This window comes from Sorex araneus, chromosome 2 (genome assembly GCF_027595985.1).
Source record: "Sorex araneus isolate mSorAra2 chromosome 2, mSorAra2.pri, whole genome shotgun sequence".
Lineage (NCBI taxonomy): Eukaryota > Metazoa > Chordata > Mammalia > Eulipotyphla > Soricidae > Sorex > Sorex araneus.
In genome coordinates this window covers 288,767,330-288,780,208 of record NC_073303.1, presented here as the reverse complement: position 1 = coordinate 288,780,208, position 12,879 = coordinate 288,767,330, and the positions used below count along the sequence as shown (strand labels likewise).

The 12,879-nt window shown below is 37.5% G+C and overlaps 1 protein-coding gene across 1 annotated transcript in view; it reads left to right on the top strand.

Moving 5' to 3' along the window:
- Positions 1-12,879, top strand: part of TPRG1 (tumor protein p63 regulated 1) — a 136,160-nt gene that overhangs the window by 108,278 nt on the left and 15,003 nt on the right. Inside the window, exon 4 of the mRNA XM_004603015.2 lies at positions 7,391-7,544. Coding sequence (XP_004603072.1) covers positions 7,391-7,544 — 154 coding nt within the window. The remainder of the gene's footprint in view (positions 1-7,390; positions 7,545-12,879) is intronic.

Sequence of the window (12,879 nt, the reverse complement as noted above, 5' to 3'; positions counted from 1 at the left end):
GATATGCCAAAAACAGTAACAAGTCTCATAATGGAGACATTACTGGTGCCCGCTTGAGCAAATTGATGAACAACGGGACAACAGTGCTATAGCATAATGTAAGCCACGTGACCTTTTAGCACAAATATTAATTTGTAGGGTCAGAAAAATACCTTAAAAATTATCCAAGTCACCTGCCTACTTTATTGATGGGCTTCTAAAGAAAGGGGTTTAAGTTACATCACAAATTGGTTGCAGATCTGATTTTTGCATCCAGGTCTTCAAATAGTCATTCAAGCTGCTTATTACATTATATCACAACCCATAATGTAGTAGATTCTGATGATCTATGATAGGTTCTACTTTACCATTATTACTTTTCTTTCCAGAAGTGGAGCCCACAGAATTTCTTGGTTACCCATGCCAGTAAATGGTTAATTTCTGAGCCCAGGGCCCTGGAAACTTCTGGGAGGGAGCCAGGTGAGCAAAGAGAGCAGATAAAGGCAGCACCTGCCAATGGGTTTGGAACAGCCTGGGGACACGGGGAGAATGTAAACACATTCTGCAAATCTTATTGTCTGACTCTGTGCCAGCGTCTTTTGGGTTCTTGTCATGGAAAATATTTTGTCTGAGGTCATTCAATGAGCAAAGGAGCATTGAATACCCACCGGGGTGCCAACTCAGTCCCCTCTTTTATCCAGATTAAATAAGCAAGGGACTAACATTTCATGGGTCTAGAAGGCCTGCCTTTCAACTATACAAAGCTGTAAGGTAGGGGAAAAGGAGACACTAAGAAAATATATTGTGTTGTTCTGAACTGTTCTCTCTCCCTCCTAGCCCGCCCTCTTCCCCCACACAGCCTCCCTCTGTTTGCTCACCCATACTTACAAGCACACGCCCTGTGTTTAGAGTAAGAGTTAATGTCTGTGCTTCCTCATAAATCTCAGTTTGGTGCCTCGAGCTATGTTTTTAATTCTGTGATGGAGCTTTGAGATTTGAGATGAGTAGAAAGGAGGGGGAACTGAAGACTGTAATAATGGAAGCTCCCATTTTTCTCTCTGGGAGCTTGGCATCCTCTTTTTAGTTCTTCTAACAAGGAACTCAAGGCCTCAACACAGCATCTGTGAAGGCTATGGCGAAGGAGCAGAGAGAACCGAGAGAAAAAAGAAATTGGCTATGTTGTGCTATGTTAAAAGATGCTGGCTTCACACAGAAGAAGAATGTGTGGCATGAGTTAATGAACCCAGACTGGTGACTGGCTGGCTTATTTTTATAATTCAGCTGGAAGTGATTCCAAGGAGAGGACTCCTTGATAAATAATTTCTTGTCTTAAAGTCTGATTTTTGGAAAGTTTGATTGTGGAAAGTTTTCCTTCCATTCAACTTGTTGCTCTTTTTTTGTGACTTAAACCATATGCAATTGTCATAAGTTTTTTCAGCTCTTGTAAGTTAGTTTCTTCTGTACAGACCTCATCTGTTCAACATGTCTTTGCTTTGCTTTTTTTTTTTTAGGTGTAGAAATCAAAACTTCCATTGGATTGCTATGATGGCTTAAAGTAGTAATTGCTTAAGCCTTTCTCCCTGCCAACAACTATACTTGAGTAGAATTTTTAGTCTGAGTCACCTAGAAGAGCATGTAATTATCATTACTAAAGGAGGAACTCTGATCTTTGAAAATTCTGTTTCTCAGTTTATGTATCTATAAAATGAAGAATTGGAAATATGCCTTTAGGAGACTTTCCAACACAATCTAGACTCCTAAAGTCTCTGACTATTATAAACCCACTTCCTCCAAGTCCTGATAAGACCTTATGGAACTCTTTCTACATTTCAGTGTCTTTCTGTGAGTCTTTAAAATTTACCAAAAACGCAGGTACATTGTCCTTCTTTCTGTCTCTACTGTGTGATATGAGATCTGATTTAGCTGATTTTCCTGAGATTAGAAAATAGAAACAAAATAATTTGTAATAGGTAAACATTTTCCTACTTCTACAAGGATATATTTGGCCTTTTCTTTCTGCTAGAGTTATAGAGAGTCCATTTGTAAAATATGTCCAGATACCATCAGATCATGAAATTCTACTGTGGAGAACAAAATATTCCCGATTTCTCTCCTTGTGACAAACTACAGAAACTGTTCGAATTAAATGGTGAAATCAAAATGGCCAAAAGAAAAGTTGGAAATGTTTTTGGAATAACTTCTGAAGTGACTACAAAGGTTATATTTTTTTGTTGTTAATTATGTTGGGGTTCCAAGACCTCTCTAAGCAGCACTTAAGGGGCCATGGAGATTACACTTGTCAGTGTGTTAGTAGCATGTGGTGCCAAGGATTGAATGCAGAGCTTCACTATGCAAGACATATTCTTTGAGTATTATGGAATTGTGTTTATTTAGTCTGAAGAATAGTAGGGTTGATTTAAGCTCTCTCAATGGAAGTATTTTTGATGTATTCAAGTTTAAACAAAAAGATACATACATTGATGGAAAGCAGAAGATGAACATATTAGGATCTTGGGGATCTAGAATCAGGTTAAAGGAGAGAAATCAATAAGTGAACACAAAAATAGGAGATCACAATATCTCGTCTGTGTTAAATATTGGCTTCTGTGGTTTTGTCTGTCTTGTGATTGTTATGTTTCTGCTCTTCTCTTTTTGGAGGAGAGTTGGCTTATTTGGGGGCCAACCTTGCTATTCTCAGGCTCAGAACTCAAAGATCACTCCTGGTGGGCTTGGGGGACCATGTGGTTTGTCAAGGATTGAGCCTAGCTTGATGACATGCAAGGCAAGTGCTCTACCTCTCCAGGTTCTATCTCTCCAGGCTTTCTATTCTTTTGTTCTCATTTCATAAGTATGTCTTGGTGACATGGTTGTCCTGATTATATATTTTATGTTTCCTATTAATGTAAATTTTTATCATATTTTTATCAAATAATTTAAAATTACTCTAAGGACTGTAATCTATATCTAAGTTTATGTTCACATATATTCCCTAGAAGTATAGAATAAGCATTTTGCTATATACTAGGAACTCAATGTTTGCTGTCTGAATAGTGCTTTATTGTGTGTAAAAGAATTATTCATCCATTGTATTCTATTCCTCATGAATTGGCTGCTCCCTAAAGTTTAGAATAATGGTGCAAAATGGCCAAAGACACAAAACAAGAGAAAGCCTGAGTTTACAATGAGTAGAATTAAAATAAATTAAGCTACCAAGACTTGCTTGATATTTTGATACTGGCATTTTATACCTAGGAATGTGTTTCACTTAGCTTAATCTGTCCAGAGCTCATTGAAAACACCCAATATTCTTACTCTGTTGAAATAACTTCCCCCATCAGTTCCATTTTGGTGTTTATGTTTCTACAATTTCATAATTGCTAACACTTATTATAGATGCAAACTTATTGAGGAACCATCTCTTTTATGAGGGACTTGTGGATTGTTCATTGCATATACCTCTGCCCTTTCCCCCTGCCCATGTCCATCCACTGCTTGTTCTGTCTGGAGACACTCAAGAATTACCTGGGTTGTTCTGGTGGCCTTCATAACTACTGACCCAAATATTTTCTGTAATGCGTGGCTGGGAATTGAATAGTCTGGTTCCTTGACCATTGATGAAAGTGGGCCCTAGAACCCTGACATTATTTAAGACTCCCACTTATCCCTTCACCCTTTCCCCCAAATTAATGAGACAAATTTTTCTTTCTGACCTTTAGTTAGATGCTCTGGTCACCTATTTTCAAACAAATAATAAGCAGACTCCTTAGGTCAATTCTTATTATTTTATCTACAAGAAATAAGATAGTATAGTGACAGCAATTAAGCTTAAATGCATTTTTAACAGTTGCTTAGAACAATGAAAGTACTCCTGCATGTGGTCTTAGGTGATCATAGATCTTACCTGTTTATCTCTGGCTGTTGAGATGTTTAATAAAGCCCTAGTTATTTCTGATTCAGTTTTCTTATATTCAAAAATAAGGTATGGGGCTATAGCTTCCTGGCTCATCTTTCTGTGGCTTAGAAATGTGATAATCATACTCCATGGCAGTTGATCTGTGCTTTCTTTCATGTGTATGATTTACTATAGTAGATGAAAACAGTTTCTTATGACTGATGGACTAATACATGGTATAGACTTTGTAACAGAAAATGTTATTTTCAGAAGAACTCATTTTATGCCTCTGAATTAAAGAAGTCATAATTCAGATACTTCTTGTGAATAGTGTATTGTCTGGTTAGCAGTATTATGATCATAGCTATCTACACCTTTCATAAAGAGCTACTGAGATCATGGAATGTCACCACATGGCAACTCTGGAAAGAGTATATGGGGAGGGGCCAACAAGATAGTTTAAAAGGGTGTAGCACATACTTTGCATGCATGAGAACTCTAAATTCAATCCTTGGCACTGCCTGCTCCTTGTAGCACCATGTGGTGACATCCACATGGTTCTTGGGCAGTACTGGGGAGGATCATTACCATAGAAGTGCACTTGGGGAAACTGAGATTCAGAATTAGAATTGAGCTTTCCCATAGTCAAAATAGTATTAAGCTCTAATGGCAAGCAGATTGACACACCGCTCACTGCATTTTTTCCTTTACTCACATTCATGGTAATGCCATTCATATTTCATTTGTGGTATTCATCTAATAAAATATTCTTAGTTGTAAAGGCATCAATATTCTCTGAAATTGTCCTAATGACATTGACAGACAAGATAAATGTTCATAGCACTCTGATACTAAAGATTTGCTGAGAAATAAATCACTTACCACTTAGCTTTTCCATTGGAGAGGCTGTTTAATTCTCAGTTTATCTTGCCAGCTATCACTTGGGGAGCTCAAAAAAGAAAGTTGGATGAACTTGTATCTTTTAACCAATTCTACATCTCTGACAAAGGTCATTGACATGCTCACATTGATTGGTTATTTAGAAAAAAAGGTCCCTCTTGAATTTCTTGTCTAAACTTCATTTGGGATTTCCCTAAAGTGCAAGAATATAAAGTGTACTTACAAAAGAAGCAATCTTGGCAGATTTTCATCCCTTTTGGATAAAGGCAAAATTGCACCCAGCACATAAATTGACATATGAAGCAGTAAATACTTCCATTGTGCAAGTTATTTTAGTGGACCCAAGCCAGAATGCTTCATTAACCAACATGCATAGAATATTCATTGAGCTTAGGCTTTATTACCAGGCCAGGGGGGACAAAAAAGACAAGAAAAGTACTGGCTGATGATAAATGTCAGTATAGCAACTGAGAAGGTATTGGGTCATAAAGGAAACTTTAGAGGTATATGCAATATTTTTTCTTTTTCTTGTTTCCCCCTTTATCTCTCTTTCTTTATGGGTAAAGGATTAACTATCTTTGAAAAAACAGAATGGGTATCAGCTTTCAGATATAATCATCAAAAATCTGAGATCTGGGTAGCAGACTGTGCCAGGCTCTTTTCTTACTTTCCTTTTGTAAGAAGGTCCTCAATGATCAACCAATTGGGAAGAGGGGTGTTACATGCATGCATGTGAGATTGTGTTTATACACATCCTACATGGATAAACATTCAGAAACCACAATGGCATTCCCAAAGGAATCCTTCCTTAATACAGGAAGTGACAGCTTTGTGAGGGTACTATGATTAAGCTCTGTTTTTTTTTATTTTTTATTTTTTATTCTAGATCCCTGGATTTAATTTCCAGAAGAAATGAGACCTCTGTGAAGTTCCTTGGGTTGGCTGTGTAGAATTACAGACAACTTTGTTTCAAAGCTTGTTGAATGCAAAGCACCCGAGCTTAGTTTAAACTCCAGGGATCTGTTTATATTCAGAGATGTCTAAAACCACAAATCATGCATTTTGATGGGCACATACAGAACAAAAAAATAAGTGAAGTCACAGAAATTATAATTTTGTTATTCAATGAGATCATTTACCTTGCCACAAACTCCTTCCTACAACTCCTAAACTTTCTTTTGCTCTGTGCTTCGGTTTACCAGATGACCAGATCAGGCTAAAACCAGATAGAGGCTGTCTTCTATGTAATATGGCCCGGATTATGAATTTAATAGGAAAGAAAAGGTATAATTTCCTTACAGGCTTTGACATGATTGTTGCTGCATTTTTACCAGGTGAAATATACAGGAAATAGAGAACGATGAGTTTTGGAAGCTGCTGTGACAGGACATTTCAAATGTGTTATTGTCCGTTTTAAAGATCTATAAGCCTCATTTTTGTATTGAGTTGCCAGTCTGTATTCCAAGTTAGTCCTTGCTTGTGTTTACTACTTTGTAAAAATTGTTGTCATTATCATCTCTTTTATCTTTGAAACTGTTTTTTCCTCCTTAACGTATCAGCTCCTGCTCTACTACCCTGACACTTTTTCTCTTAGCTCTAATCTCATCAAAATGTTAGCATGATTTTCATATCCAAATTTCTTGTCCTGGCCTCTGTCCTGAGTATCTGAGTCATACTTATTACTAGATATCTCTCTTCATATATAATCTTCAGAAATACCTTAATTTTATAGTTAGAGTTGGAACAAGCTTCACCTTTTTATTCGTATCATCTAAATTCCATAAAATGATGTAGCCTGTTTATAGGTACGCCACATGAACCAGCATCAATTAAAATGTTGAATGAAATTTTCCCATCCTTTTCCTGTTGCTTTAATCATCATCATCCCATTGATTGTCGAATTTCTCTAACGGTCTCAGTAACTTCTCCATTCGTCCTAGCCCTGAGGTTTTAGAAGCCTCTCTCTACTCTTCCTTTTCAAGGATGCTGCATTGGAGGCTCTTTCAGGGTCAAGGGAATGAGACCAGCTTGTTACTTTTTTTGGCATATGAATACACCATTGGGAGTTTGCGAGGCTCTCCCATGTGGGCAGGACACTCTTGGTAGTCTGCCAGTTCTCCCCGAGGGAGAAGTAGGCTATAGTCTATAAACTCTGGAGCTTCAGGGAGCTTGTTTTTAAGTCTCTGAATGCTGGCCTTTGATGAGATTATACAGCGCTTGGCAGGGGGGTGGGGGAGGGGGGGTTGGGAGGAGGAGTCCATGGTTGTGACCATTTAGCCTAGCTACCTGGAAATGGGAAATCTGGGCGGGGAAGGCCCAGTCCCAATCTGAGCAGGCTTGGAGGTCTCAGCCCGGGTTCCACCCACCTGGGTTCCTCTACCGGTACCTTCATGCTCAAGGCTTGTCTGGACATGTGGAGAAGGGCCTTGAGCATGGCTGTGGCTAGGCTCTGGAGGTCTTCGGCCACCAGAACTCTGCTCGGGGCGGGGAGGGAAGCTGGAGCCCATCCCCTTTGAGGGGCCCCGGAGAAGACAGCCAGGCACGGGGCAAGAGAGTCTCTGCTGTTGTTTTAATATAATAATAAAAATGGTGAATCTTAAATAAATTCCTTTCCTGCAGGAGACAAGGAGAAGGTCTCCGGATCTACTGGGGAAAACCAGAGCAGCAATCTCTATTGTCCCGCTGGAACCCATGGTCCACTGAGGTCCCTTATGCTACATTCACCGAGCATCCTATGAAACATACCAGTGAAAAGTTCCAAGAAATTTGCAAGGTAGGAGGCAAACTAGCATCAATTTTAGTTGGATTAACTGTCGATAAAGTTATGTAATTCTAAAGAACATATTATTTAAAAAATCAAAGATGGGAAAGATGCTAAGTGGAGTATTAATATATAAAAATAGGTTTATAGAATATTTTTATTAAAAATTGAGTAGTGTCATATATGAACAAATGTTGTTCATATAAACTACACTATGCTGCCTTCTCCTTGTTAATTTATTTGTAAGACAATATTGTGTAGTAGTATTTAAAATGTAACAACTTGTGCTTTTTTTACTGTTTATTGTCTGTAGGATGATTAAAATTTTCTGTATATAATTAAATTCTGGGCTGGAGCGATAGCCCAGCAGGTAGGGCATTTGCCTTGCACGCAGCTGAACTGGGTTCGATTCCTCCACCCATCTTGGAGAGCTCGACAAGCTACCCATGGCATATTCTATATGCCAAAAACAATAACAACAAGTCTCATAATGGAGATGTTACTGGTGCCCACTCGAACAAATCGATGAGCAATGGAATGACAATGACAATGATAACAATTAAATTCTAATTATTTAAATAATTGGAGGAATATAAAATATTTCTGGGCCATGCTAGCTTAATCTTTAAAATAGATATAATAAGCTCTGTCCTTCAGCTCAACATCACTGAATACTAATGAGACAATGTGTAATAAATTGTTATGATTGTAAAGCAAGTAGGAATATTTCGATGTCTTTGTATCTTATTTACCAAACAATATTTTATTTATTGTTTTAAGCCACATCTAGATGTGCTTAGGCTTTACTCCTAATTCTGTGCTCAGGGAATACTCCTGGTAGGTTCAGGGGACAATCCTGGGTGCAAGAGATTTGTGTACTCATAAAACGAATAAGGAGCCCACAGTTCTCTTTCACTGCCTGTGTTCATTGGTCTCGGGCCACTTCCCCACCCGGGACAGCTGATGCCATGGGCAGATGAAAGAGGAAATGAGTGCCAGGCTGCTTGGTGATCAGTTGTCATTTATTCCATTCTCCCCACGTGCCTGTTCCAGTTTCACTAAACTCCCCATTCCCTTCTTCTCCTGTCCCCCTTGCTAGTCTCTCTGCTCTGACTCGCCTTATCTCTAGTCTCTCACACCCTCCAACCCTTGGCAGTAGCAACCATACCCAGGTCCGGTAGGTAGCACGGTCAACATATGAAAGCCCTTTCTGATCTCCTGCAGCGAGGGCAAAATATTTTTATTAAATAATAAGGGCAAAGACATACCTAGGGTATGTTTTCTCCTTTCCTTAGTCCAATAGCCATTTAAACGTTCATCTGAATTCTACTTCTTAATAATATTAGTCATTTTTTATGGACACAATAAGAGATATGTTAAGCTTGTAGGGTGGCTCTCCCGGGAACATCTCCTTTAGATTTCAAACTACAGTGCTCAGGCCAGATTAATCTTTCCTAACGCTAGCAAGGTCCTAATCTAGTTGTTGCTTTTTGGATCATGACAGAATTTGTCCATGACCATGCTCTTAACTTATACTTAAGTATTATGGCGCTTTGATTTGGCCCATTTCGAAGCCAGGGTAGCTTGTAGCTTGCCCTGTGTCCATCCAGTCCTTCATGGGGACCCTGCTTTTGGGGTGCTAGGAAGAAATGCCAGTTGAGTCTTAAGTTGAGGAAATAGATGCCCGAGAGTGAATATTATTCAGATTCAAATAACTCCCAAGTTACAAAAGCATAGCATTGACTGTCTTCCTTTGTCCATACCAAAAGGACATTACTCTAAAGTAACTATGTGAAGGACATAAGGAGAAGAGAAAAGCTATATTTACAAGTTAACAGAGTCTGACTAGGAGATAAAGGTGATTGGCCAGTTGGGGAAGCAGGCACAAAGAAAGAGGTTACAGATAAAGACAGAAAAATTCGAATGCCTCGGGAGCACCGTGATGGGAATAATCCAATAAATCTAAGCTCTTTGTGGCAAGGCAGAAAGGACAAACCAATGTTATCCCTCCATAAGATGCTCTCATTCCACAGTAAGTCAACATAAGCCATCTGCAATAGTCACTAATATGATTTTTATTGCCTAAAGTCAACAAAAGAAAATAAAAACAAGTAAAAGCAGTATAACATAAAGAATTCCTTATATAAGCATAGATATACTAAGGGCTTCAGGGAGACAGTGGGAGCATATATCATATCATACAATGTCACAGATCTCAAGTAGATGATCCCTGAGTGTACAACCAGAAGTAAGTCCTGAGTACAGCTGGATGTGACCTTAAAACCCAAATCAAACCAAAATAATTATCATATCATGGACAGCATAATTCCGTATTTATAAAAATTCATGCTAATTATATTTACCCATTATTTGATAATCGTTTCTCCTATCTTATTTTAATTGCTTCCCAATTTCTTTATTTTTTTCTTCTAAGCTGTTTGTAGCATTTTATTATTTGAACAAATTCTACTAACCAACTAAAAGAACTTAATTTTTCCCTAAAGTCCCCAGAAATAGCTCCAATCACTGGACACGATTTCCAGGTCCTTTAACAGTGTGAGCGAGCTTCCTCTTCCAAATTATTTTTCCTGAAACAATTTCCTATCTTTAAATGAAGTCTGGCTTCTTTAACTATTAAAGCAATCACTGTATCATCACTGTATCACTGTCATCCGCTTGCTTATCTATTTGCTCGAGTGGACACCAGTAACATCTCCATTGTGAGACTTGTTGTTACTGTTTTTGGCATATCAAATACGCCATGGGTAGCTTTTGAGGCTTTGCGGGATACTCTTCTTAGCTTGCCAGGCTCTCCGAGAGGGGCAGAGGAATTGAACCTGGGTCAGCCACGTGCAAGACAAACTCCCGAATTGCTGTGCAATACATAATTTAAAATCAATAGTAATTGCATTTTACTTTAAGTCAAAATAAATACTAAGAGCTTTGGTTACTATATCTTATCTTCCTGGGCTAAAGCTTCCCAATTTTCTTATGTTTGGGTTTTAAATACTAATTTACTGAGTTTTTTTTTTTGCTGCAGAAAGTTGAGGGGGGAAGGACAGAAGATCACCTTCCATGAAATACTACCAAATAACTCTAATATCTCATAGTTATTTGTTTTATTATACTATACACAAATAAAACCAATAATTTAAGAAGAAAGATAAAAATAAAATATTAAAAGTTAATGGAATGTTTATTGCCCAAACATTATGGAATATATTTAGTAGACTAGAGAATTAAATTTTGCCTAAATCATCATATTAAAAGGGATCATCAGTTAAAAGAGAGAGTTGATGTTCATATAGTACCTTTTGAATGAAAGTAAAAATATCAGGTGTGTGTGCTTGTGCATGCACGTGCATGTATGTCTGTACATGTGTGGGCATGAACATGATGAATAATTGGTTGGTTGAATTTCTATCAATCAAACTACTTTGTGTATTTGTTAACCGTGTTTCCTTCACAGCTTTTTTAGTTAAACTATTTCTCCAAAGTTTCTCTTTTCTTTTAATTCTTCCTGGCAACAGTCTGGTGCTTCATTTGCCAAGCCATTTCTTATTCAAAGGCTACACCAAGATTCAACACTCTAGGAAAACAAGTGAACTCCATCTGGGATGTGAGATATGGGTACTCTGATCCAGTTCTTTGAGTCTTAGTTTCCCTTTTGTTGTTGCTTTTGATGTCACAATATTATTTGTTTTTAAAACATTTTCCAGAGACTTTAATACCCAATTATGTTGATGTAAAGGAATAAATAATAAGAATAAATTCTAGGGATATAGTGTACTTTTTTATATAAATATCCTGGCATAACAAGATTTTAGAAGATCTTAGAAGAAGAATAAAAGTGAACTATTCAATTTCACTTGTGAATAAAGGTGGAGAAAAAAAGGCTATGGGGGAAATACATATATACATTAAATACCTGAAACAATTCAAATCACTTTATTATTTTTTGTGAAGGAGAGAGTGTCTTATTAGTACTATGCAACATTTAAAAAATTAATTTCAAATTAATTCCCAAATAAAGGAAATGCTTCTTATTTTTTATTTATTTTAAAAAATTTGAAGGGGTTGGGCCACACCTGGTGGTCCCCAGGGTGACTCCTGCTTTGCATTCAGGAATTACTCCTGGAGATGCTGCAGGGAACATATGAGACGCCAGAAATTGAGCCCCAGTTGGCCATGTGTAAGGCAAGTTCCCTACCCATGTTACTATAGCTCTGGTCGCACATATTTTTCTAATGCAAATTTATCCTTTTTTTTGAGATTTTTTGTTTGTTTCTCTTCTTTTCTTTTCTTTCTTTCTTTCTTTCTTTCTTTCTTTCTTTCTTTCTTTCTTTCTTTCTTTCTTTCTTTCTTTCTCTTTTTTTTGTTTTAAATTTTATTGAATCATCATGAGATAGTTACAAGCTTTCATGTTTGGATTGCAATTACACAATGATCAAATACCCATCCCTCCACCAGTGCCCATTCCCCACCACCAATATTCCAGGCATACCCCCCTTCAGTGGAATACTATGCAGCTGTTAAAAGAGATGAAGTCATGAAATTTGCCTATAATTGGGTAGACATGGAGAGTATCATGCTAAGTGAAATGAGTCAGAAAGAGAGGGACAGACATCGAAGAACTGCACTCATTTGTATCCTTTTTTTAATGATCTCTTTATTCAAGAAATATTTCCTGATACTTCCAGGCATTATGAATGTGATTATTGTTAAGAATACACACATAATGAGACAAGGTTCTTGCTTTTGAGGAAGACCATTGTTTAATGAGGCGGCAGAAAGAAATGCAAAATTGGGGCTGGAGAGAGAGTATAAAGGCTAAGACTCTGGCCTGGTTCTTGGTTCCACTGAGAACTACCTGTATAGTTCTGGAGGCATTCTAAAGTTACCTGAGCTAGACCAGTACCACATTCTTGGTCCCTTGCATTGAACCTTAATCTGCATGGTTGGCAGAGAATCTCAAGGTGAATTCCCAGGACTCATGAGCAGAGCGTGGAAGACCACTCTCTCCCGACCCCCCAAAATGCAAAAAGTTCAAATTATCTATTTCTTGATAAATACAAAACTTTGGCTAAAATGAAGAGAGGAAACATACAAAAAGTTCTTAGAGAATATTTCTGTTTAGCTACAATTTGAAATATCTTAATGATTCTTATCACAATTACGAAAGTTGATATTAAGGTACAACAACAAATGGAGAAAAATATAAGTATATTTTGAAATATTTAGAATCAATATTTAGTAGGGCGCTGACAGCATCTTGTAGATCAAAGACAAGCCAAAGATGACATGGTTTCTGTTTGGAAAGATGATGATTCCATTTACTTTAACAAAG